Below are 10,970 nucleotides of genomic sequence, written 5' to 3'. Positions count from 1 at the left end.
AAACAGCCTACAGGAGACTACTTCTGACTGTACACAGACTGCAAAGAACTGCAAAGAACTGCAAAAAACTAAGCACTTTTATTTTTTCAGACGACGCCGACTGTAGTTACTGTATGGCAGTGGTGCCGGGTCTGCTCGTTATAAGCAACGTTGATCCTGTTTTCCTATAATGTTGCTAGTTGTGGGTTGCTTTTGTTTGGGCTTGTTTCTGAAGTGTAGTTGCTTATTTGGCCTTGCTTTCAACATTATTTTATAAAATAACTAATGTAATAGAGCTCAGAGGTGAAACTGGTCGCTGCTTTTGGGCTTATTTTCATAGACCTGGTCGCTTATTTCACTCACAGAATCTGGCAACCATACCGGAGCCACTGTGTGTTCTCCGTGCAGAGCAGTGTTGCCAGACGTACGATAATTATCGTATTTGTACGATAATTTGACCCTCTGTACGATGTACGATCAATAATTCCAAAAATGCCCAAATGTACGATAATTTCGGCATATCATCAAAAAGAGCGTGAATTCACTATTTTCCCTGGCTGCTGATCTGGGATCTGGTTTGGCTTCTCAAAATAAGCCAGGAAATCAGTCAATCTGACCCTAGATCTGTACTTGGAGGCATTAAAAACACTGGTTGCATCTTTCCAGACCAGGTTCAGGCTTTTATTTGTGTAAGCTCCAAGAAGTTGCCTGCCTCCACACAGCATATCTGATGCGTTTTTGTCACGCAGGAGTCTAAAACGAGGTCGTTTCTTACACTAAAGACGCATTTTTTTGTGAAATTACGTTTTTACGCGAGTGATTTCTCTTTTTTGGCCGTGTACGATAGTTTCATGTCAAATACGATAATTCTGAGCCTCCGGTACGATAATTCAACATTTCCCATCTGGTAACACTGGTGCAGAGGAGAAGGGGGAAAAAAAGAACAACAACAACACGGGGAGCTGCTGCACTATTTACTAGCTTTGCTTTGGATCAGATTGGAATAGGAACTGAGAGTTGTGATTGAGAATATGGTATTTAGTAAAAATATGCGACGGGAAAATGTCTCTGGCTTATTTTGGCTTGGTTTTGCAACAGTAGCAAACTATTCTACAACTCCCTCAATCTTACCGACGGCCAGGGGCGACTGTACAAAACTGAGCAAGTCCAGTTTTCCAGTTTTCGGTCGATAACGTTCCCGACCCGCTGCCGAAAACCTGACGATGAGCTCCCGTTCGGCAAACGACGCTATCCGCCGCCTTCCGCCGCCGAATCGTCGCCGAATCTGTGCGGTTAAAAGTGGCCTGTAGTCTCTTTGGTGTGAAGTCACCTTAAGTACCCCATTCCCCACTCACAGCAAGGTTTTAGGGTATGTTGGTAAGTTGTGTGTGTACTTAAGAGATAAGGAGGTGGGACCAGTGTGTTCTAGATTTTTTAACGATCCGCGGCCATTCATGCCACGCCAGTGCATAATGCCTATCAGATAAGCTAGTTTGAAAGGTTCACGAGGGCATACGGCGTAGACCCCAGTATCAGGTAGAACACAGCACTGGGTGGGACCCATGTCAAGAACCTTTCCCATTCATCAGATCCCATTCTGGACAGACACCAGTTTTTACTATGGTGAAAGAAACGCAAATGTCCTCTTTTCATGCCATACCTGAAGGCAGCATTCAAGTGAATTGCCTTGTCCAAACTCTCCTTCACTTGATTATGCTTAGTTCAGTGTGGTATCAAGCATTGAAAATAAACAACCTTCAAGCTCACAAGCCCGCGTTGTGAGCTTGGAGGGCTGCTATTTTCAATATTTTCACCCAAAAGGCCCTTTTAGAAATTTCAGCCCCTGCCTCTGTAACATTCTCTGCACGCCCCCGTGTCTTATATTATTGAAAATAGCAGACCTCCAAGCTCACAACGCGTTGCAACGATGCTTGATACCACACTAAACTAAGCCTAATCAAGTGATTACTGGAGATGTGGCGTAACAGCATGGATTTTCACAGAGAGGGCAACCTTGAGATTACCAGAAGGTCTCCCTACCCACTCGTCCTATCTTCAGGACAGCACTGACTGTGTTTGGAGTAGCCTTTTCCTTGCTCTTCCTCCCTCTAAGGTTGTTTCCAGCCATAACAGACTTCAGTGACGTTCAGTCCCATCGGTACCTCAGGGCTGACATGTTTGCCGATATGACACACCAACCCCCCCCCCCCCCCCCCCCACCGACAGCAGCAAGTCCATCTGTCTGTGTCAAAGTTATTGAATTTCATAGATATAATCAGAGGGGTCTGTTATGAAGGGGACTGTAGGCTACCCTGCTCTCCACATACGTCACCACGTGGCCTCATATTATAGACAATGAATGTTATCTGAAACCAGATTAACGTGTGTGTGTGTGTGTGTGTGTGTGTGTGTGTGTGCGTGTGTGTGATGCTACAGTTGACAGAAGACACGCAATTGTTGTCCATCAATCAGATGGACATTTGTTTTGCATGTGATGACTAACAGTGAGGTGGTTCAGCCATGCTATTTGTCAAACATGTCTAATGGGAGAATGGTTGTCGAGATGACGGATTGGTTAGTCGAGGAGCAAATGATGCCCCACTCTGGGATCATGAGGAGCTGCAGCTGTTAAAGCAGGAATAGTTGTTCAAAAAACTAAACGTGCACACATAGACATCAAAGGGGGCTTGAGCCCTTTTACTTGGCTGTAAAAAGTGCCCTCTCCAGACCATGAATGCAGTTTTCACTATGGTGAAAGAAATGAAAAAGCCCCCTTTCCATGCCATACCTGAAAGCAGCATTAAAGAGAATTGCCATTTCCAAACTCCCCTGAACTTGAATGCAGCATCTTATGTTTCCCCTCTCTGTGTAGAAATCCATGCCGTACGCCATGTCTCCAGTATTCACTTGTTTATGCTTAGTTTAGTGTGGTATCAAGTACCGAAAATAGCCGACCGCCAAAGCTCACAACGCGTCCCAGCCTAACGCGTTGTGAGCTTGGAGGTCTGCAATTTTCCAATATTTTCACCAAAGGCCCTTTTAGAAATTTCAGCCCCTGCCTCTCTAACATTGTCTGCACGTCCCTAGCTGAGATACAGTTATACACTCTAAAAACTGCTGGGTCAAAAACAACTCAACTTGGGTCATTTTTGATCCAACTCACGGGTCAAATAGGGACCAATGCCAGGTTTGGTTATTTTAACGCAAGAAATTTGGTTATGAATATTGACCCATAAATTGGGTCAAATAAATAACCAAATTATTTGTTTAAAATGACCCAAGATTGTAGTCAATATGACCCAAGTTTTGGGGTTGAGTGGGCTAAATGAATACAACCTACATATGCATGGTCTTTATGTCAATATTATCTGTCATTAACATAACATCAGAAATGTTTCAGGGTTTCTTCTCAGATGATTTGTTCAAAGATTGGTAATATCAACATAAAAGTGCATAAAATATATTATGCAACAATGTTGATAATACTATAATCAGAATAGTTTAGAGAAGATACACAAAAATAATCTCAGAATTACTATGAGTTCTTCTCATTCAGACAAGCTGTTAGGGAGGGAGCTCAACCCTAACCTAGCAGCCAAGCACTTACGGTTAGGGTTTAGGCTCAAATATTGACAAATCAAATTCAGACATATGACAGACAGCTTGCCGAGACAGACACATGGATATGACATATTTAGCATTTTTAGCTCCCAACAGCTTAGAAAATGTCTCTGGAAACCTAGAAAAATGCTTTTCCCAGCATGCTTTGCAAACAGGTTTATGGTGCCTGTCCCCTGATTGGCCCAAAGCTAGACAACTGACCCAAGTATAGGGGTTACCACTAACCCCAAAAACGGGTCACCCCCAGATAAATATTACCTAACTCGAACAACCCTGGAATTGGGTCAAAATAATATCCCAATAACTTAAGGAAGGGTTGTGGCTCTGAGAAATGACCCCGAAATTTGACCTAACACAAATGACCCATGATTTGGGTCAAGAAATGACCCATGAGTTTTTAGTGTGTACATACAGTATATGGAACGTCACCTTCACATCTTTGATTTTTTTTACTAACAATCTCTCCAAGTGCATGGTGTGTTCTACCGTGACACATAATATATGTAATGTGACGTATCCAGCGTAGCCATTTAGGGCGCATTCTCACATATAATTCGGTATACCCAGTGCGATTGGGAGGGGTGAAATTGCAACATTCTTGCATATTTAATTAATTTAACAATTACCATAACATTGTGTACACGTATGTCTACACGCGGACAAGCTGTGACATTTCTCATGGTAAACTGCGACCTTCGGTCGCAATTATAGCCTATACTATAGTCTATACAATACTGACTCCCGTGGCACTCTCCCTTTATTTGTGACTGTGAGCAACTCCTCCTCACAAATAAATTATGCGGGAGGGATCGTGATGTGATCCCTCAAATGTATCCTTCTTTGCTTCTCTCCTCTCTAAGTCATATCCTTTCATCTTAGTTGTAGCCTAGTGAAGTACATATAGTTATACTTTGCATATTATGAGTATACTATGATTCTTATTATGATTATGCTTCTTTGTTAAAACTAAACTGTGTCCCATGCATGTTGTTTTCTACATGTCACAACACATACCAGACAGCCATACGGCAAACACTGTGCTCGTTGTATAACTTATAAACAGCTCCTTATTGGGACAGACGACACTTAATGTCGTTAAATGTAATGAGGAAACTGTGGTGGCATTGGCAAACACACAGATGGACAAAGAGTTCATGCAATGACTATAGGTGTCCCTAGGCTTCCTCTATTTTCTATAGGTTCCAGCGTCACCCAGCACTTCGAATTAGGGAGTTGTTGACTGACCGCCAATTGACCACAAAAATGAAGAAGTCACCCAGACTCTGAGTGATCATTAGTCATCTTTTGGAAATAACCATGCATTGTATAGAAAGTATATTAAGGGCTCCAGGAACAGATAGAGGTTGTGTGATGAGACGCAGCACAGCTGCTGATGTTGCTGGCCAGGGACAGGAGTTTGGATGCCTAGAGATCTCTGTAAAACAAATCTCTATTATTCATCTGTCATCTTTGTTCACTTACTAATTAGGGAGGGATCGGCGGACAGAAATGAAATCATTGAGTGGACAGGCGGTAATGGTCAGGAGTGTGATTTAACTTGCGCAGGGCTCTACCACAATGTTTCATGGCCACACGTTTCCAGCATTTTACGTCAATTGCCTTCACATCAACAGTGAACCGTATGCTGTTGCACATCGAAACCACAGTTTTTTTATTTGCATTTGTTTGTTTGTCTTCACACCAGCCCAAACAATGCGCATTTTCCAACAATGCGCATTTTCCAACAATGCGCTTCAGGATTCATTTTACCGTGAATGCACCCTTAAAAAATGTCTGAGAGTGCATTCACACACACATGCATGTTTTAATGCGATTAAAACGAATCCTGTAGTATATTGTTTGGAAAATGTGCATAATTTGGGCTGGTGTGAAGACTGGGCTGGTGTGAAGAATGTGTATTCTGTTGCGGATCAAACAAACAAATACAAATCCGCAAAATAAACGTGGTTTCGATTCACAACAGAATATGGTTCGGTGTTGGTGTGAATGCATCCGCGTCAAAAGGTGTTTTTTTTTTTGCCAAAATATGTAGAACCACAGAATTTCTTGACCCGACGACCGACGCGATGTTTGATATAAGCTGCTGTCTGTCGGCAACATTATCGCGGTAAATGCAACTCCGCGAAGGACCGAGGTACAGATTAACCACCCGGACTGAGTAATTATAACAAAACACAGTGCACTGCACCCGTCTCGCTGTTGGAGGACAGGCGGTGTGAGTGTGTGCGAGCGTGTGTTTGTGTGTATGTTTTCTCATGCCAATAAAGCCGTTTGAGCCTGTGAGGAGTCCAGACGTCCTCTTCAGTGATTGCAATGACGTTCCTTTTTTCCCGTTTCTTGCTAAATTATATTTCTTGTTGGGACACATAGTTTCAGAACCGCTGTCATAAGTAATTGTCCTCACTACTGCCACGGTTCGCCACGGGTAGTTCAAGCGTACGTACGTCTTTTATTGGTTTTAATCCGTCGGGTTGAGTGTTGTCTGTAAGGTTACGGACAGAGACAATTACGTACGGACATAAGGAGCAACCGGATTAAATCACTCTCCCCCTCCGTTTCATGTGTATTCCTGCGGCCCTTATGTACTACTATGCATGGTACTTTAGTGAACACCTGGACCCCCTTCAGTTTGTTTAACAGGTTGACATCAGGGTAGACGATGTCATCACCTACATGCTCCACAAGGCCTTCACCCACTTGGAAGATCTTGGCTGCACTGTCAGAATCATGTGTTTTGACTTCTCCAGTGCTTTCGACACTATCCAGCCTCCTCTGCTTGTGGAGAAGCTTGTGCTGATGGATCACAGACTACCTTTCAGGCAGACCGCAGTATGTGAGGCTGCAGAGCTGCAGGACTTGCGCACATCCAAGAGAGTTCCCCCGGGGGCCAAGCACCTTAAATGGGGAGGTGGTGGAGTTTGTGGACAACTACAAATTCCTAGGAGTGCACTGGAACAGCTCGCTGGACTGGTCGGACAAGAGAGAGAGAGAGATAAGACACATGTGTGGTCACCGAATGAAGTTTGACTACTGTGAAGTGTGGCAGGTCTATTGTTTATTGTGTGAATTCCTATGCCAGCTGCCATTGTCACCTCAAGGATGGCCAGACTACACATCTTCACTTCAGGCTAGGCTGAACAGCTGCAAGAAGTCCACATTATTTGGTGGTGTGACACCCCTGGTGACTAATAGCCTACACTAGCTTATTAATAGAAATAGAAATACACAAATAGACTCAAGTAGCCTATATACACTAATACTCACAAATAAAATCAATAGGCCTACCTGTACACATAAATAAACAAATAGCCTACTCCCTACAGTGTAGGACCTACACCATAATATGCATGTAGGACAACCTGACAATTTAGTGAGGATGTTGACTGATAACTCAGTCACAGACATCAGGAAATCGTGGTAATTATCTATAAATAAATCTATCCATCTATCTATACTATACCTGACAAGAGAGATTACTTAGCCTGTATAGGCCTAAATGATGTAATTATTAGCCTACATTGTCAAATCTAAATCCCTTCAATAAAATCTCTGGGTCTGCGCTTTGATCATGACTTTGACTAATCTCTGCATCTGATAGTGGGATACATGAGAGATTGGTGTGGCTTTGAGTCAAACCTTGCTAGATATACCGGTAGTGTCCATGAATCAAGCTCATACAACACAATTGTGGGGGAGGGGTATAACCCCCCCCCCCCCCCCCCTCCACTGAAACTGAAAAGAGAGGACTCATCACTAAACCATAGATTTGTGGGTCCGTTTTTAGCCGAAGGAATGTTTTTTTTTTTTTTTTTTGGTGCAAAACAAACACTTGCAATGGATTCAGAATCATTAAAAAACCCTATTGACCCCTTATAGTAATGGGACCCCAACTTTCAGCAGCTGTCAAAAATTCCCCTAGGAATTGTGAATTTCAAACTTTGTTAGATGTGTTTGTTACACCTTTACAAACACATTGGTGTAGACATTTCTTGGTAAGGAATTTATTCCCAGATTTCATTACTCTGACATTAAAGGACAACTTAGTTTTTTTACAACAAGGGTTTATATTTTAGATTGTAATTAGAGAAAAGAAAAAGCGAGTATTAAAATGTTTTCATTTGCTTCGTTCTATTGTTTTATCGCATTTACCGTGCTAAAATGTGGGACATGCGTACGCATGCGGGGGCATGCGTACAAGTGGCTAAATATGTCTTTTTAGCCAGCAGTTTCTTTATTGCTATTTACAGTAACACTTCTAGCCCCCACAAGAAATAACTTTAACACTCATCTTTTATATTCTTTAATTACAATCTAAAATATGAACCCTTGTTGACAACAACTTGTTTTTTACAACAAGTTGTTGTAAAAAACTAAAGTTGTCCTTTAACATTGCCAAAGTGCGTGTGCATGCAGGCACGCATGCACGCACGCGCGCACGCAAGCACGCACGCACGCACAATATGGCAGACAGGCAGAGGCGGAGCTGTGAACGTTTGGCAGGTTACATTTTAAATACAATGTAAAGTTTTTGAATTGCAAATTAGATTACAGACCATTGATCTAAACCGATCTCAACACGGAACGCCTGCAAATAGCTGGGCCATAGCAGTGGGCGTGGTTTACAGGTGCCCAAAAAAAAAATCAAGCCATCCAGGATCCTGGTGAATCATGACCATAAAACCTATAGGTTATTCATTCTATGTATTCAATCTAGTAGCCTATATATTATCATATATTATGAAAGAATGCAAAAATTGCTAAATTGCGAGTGTGGTTGCCTATTTTTGACTCGATAGCCAAATTGTCATGTGAAGCCCTGTTGGGAAGTTATTCATGTGCCTCGTGAGGCTTGTCGACCTATTTATAGTGAATATAAATAGGTCGACAAGCCTCACGAGTATTAGGAAATTTACTAGACTAGTCTAGTAAATTTCCTATTTATAGTCTGGATTGTTTATCTAGAAATAAATAGACCTAAATGATGCAATTATTAGCCTACATGGTAAAATCAAAATCCCTTCAATACAATCTCTGAGTCTGCGCTTTGATCATGACTTGATCATGACTAATCTCTGCATCTGATAGTGGGATACATGATCTTATCAGTGTGTTTGTGGCTTTCAGTCAGTAAAAGTATCAACACTTCAATAAATAGCCTACTCTGTGTGGCTTTGAGTCAAACCTTGCTAGATATAGTGTCCATGAATCAAGCTCATACAACACAATTGTGGGGGAGGGGTATAACACCCCCCCCCCCCCCCTCCACTGAAACTGAAAAGAGAGGACTCATCACTAAACCATATATTTGTGGGTCCGTTTTTAGCCGAAGGAATGTTTTTTTTTGTTGTCTTTTTTGGTGCAAAACAAACACTTGCAATGGATTCAGAATCCTTAAAAACCCCTATTGACCCCTTATACTAGTAATGGGACCCCAACTTTCAGCAGCTGTCAAAAATTCCCCTAGGAATTGGGAATTTCAAACTTTGTTAGATGGGTTTGTTACACCTTTACAAACACATTGGTGTAGACATTTCTTGGTAAGGAATTTATTCTCAGATTTAATTACTCTGACATTAAAGGACAACTTTGTTTTTTTACAACAAGGGTTTATATTTTAGATTGTAATTAGAGAAAAGAAAAAGCGAGTATTAAAATGTTTTCATTTGCTTCGTTCCATTTACCGTGCTAAAATGTGGGGCATGCGTACGCATGTGGGGGCATGCGTACAAGTGGCTAAATATGTCTTTTTAGCCAGCAGTTTCTTTATTGCTATTTACAGTAACACTTCTAGCCCCCACAAGAAATAAGTTTAACACTCATCTTTTATATTCTTTAATTACAATCTAAAATATGAACCCTTGTTGACAACAACTTGTTTTTTACAACAAGTTGTTGTAAAAAACTAAAGTTGTCCTTTAACATTGCCAAAGTGCGTGTGCATGCAGGCATGCATGCACGCACGCACGATATGGCAGACAGGCAGAGGCGGAGCTGTGAACGTTTGGCAGGTTACATTTTAAATACAATGTAAAGTTTTTGAATTGCAAATTAGATTACAGACCATTGATCTAAACCGATCTCAACACGGAACGCCTGCAAATAGCTGGGCCATAGCAGTGGGCGTGGTTTACTGGTGCCCCAAAAAAAATCAAGCCATCCAGGATCCTGGTGAATCATGACCATAAAACCTATAGGTTATTCATTCTATGTATTCAATGTAGTAGCCTATATATCAAACATATCATTTTCCAAATGTCTGTCTGTCTGTCTGTCTGTCTGTCTGTCTGTCTGTCTGTCTGTCTGTCTGTCACAGCGTTTCTCCTCAGTGGCTGGAGCAATTGATCTGAAATCGCATCACCATTAGTATATGAACACACCTAACATAACTGTGAAGCCCGTTTGTCACTTTCACAAATCGTATGCTGTATATTAGCATTTTTATGGTGTATCTACTATCTATTCTGCATCTAGCATGAGGCTTATCTATTCTGCATCTAGCATGAGGCAACATGTTTAACCAGCTGTGTGTGTGTGTGTGTGTGTGTGTGTGTGTGTGTGTGTGTGTGTGTGTGTGTGTGTGTGTGTGTGTGTGTGTGTGTGTGTGCGCGCGCGCGCGCGCGCGGGTGGGGGGTTGTCTGGCCCTGTTACAGATGTTGTCCAAAAATCATGCAGATCGGTACACAGTATCTCTGTAGCCATTAAACGAAACGGGTATTTCTTACATGCTCCTACATATTATCATGTAAGCACCAGTTAAAGTTACTTTCCATCCCTCATATACTGTGTGCACAGTGCACAGTACACCCCATAACCCACACACTGCACATAATTTCAGAGCTCATATCTTTGAACGGGTAAGGGCTAGTCTATACTATAATTTTGCGAATGTCTGTCTGAGTGAGTGAGTGTCTGTCACAGCGTTTCTCCTCAGTGGCTGGAGCAATTGATCTGAAATCGCATCACCATTAGCATATGAACACACCTGACATAACTGTGAAGCCCGTTTGTCACTTTCACAAATCGTATGCTGTATATTAGCATTTTTATGCTGTATCTATATCTATTCTGCATCTAGCTTGAGACTCATCTATTCTGCATCTAGCATGAGGCTCCTACATATTATCATGCAAGCACCAGTTAAAGTTACTTTCCATCCCTCATATACTGTATGCACACTGCACATCATTTTGGAGCTCATATCTTTGAACGGGTAAGGGCTAGTTATCATATATTAGAAAGAATGCAAAAATTGCTAAATTGCGAGTGTGGTTGCCTATTTTTTACTCGATAGCCAAATTGTCATGTGAAGCCCTGTTGGGAAGTTATTCATGTGACTCGTGAGGCTTGTC

The 10,970-nt window shown here is 41.9% G+C and overlaps 1 protein-coding gene across 1 annotated transcript in view; it reads left to right on the top strand.

Moving 5' to 3' along the window:
- Window positions 1–6,294: 6,294 nt before the first annotated feature.
- LOC308294260 (uncharacterized protein) overlaps window positions 6,295–10,970 on the top strand; it is a gene marked incomplete at its 5' end in the record, with an annotated part of 30,667 nt that continues 25,991 nt past the window's right edge. The window contains one exon of the mRNA XM_080736987.1: window positions 6,295–6,537. Coding sequence (XP_080593113.1) covers window positions 6,295–6,537 — 243 coding nt within the window. The remainder of the gene's footprint in view (window positions 6,538–10,970) is intronic.

Source organism: Nannobrachium achirus (assembly GCF_963921795.1).
Source record: "Nannobrachium achirus genome assembly, chromosome: 11".
Taxonomy (NCBI): Eukaryota; Metazoa; Chordata; class Actinopteri; order Myctophiformes; family Myctophidae; genus Nannobrachium; species Nannobrachium achirus.
This window is presented reverse-complemented; position numbering and strand designations above follow the sequence as displayed.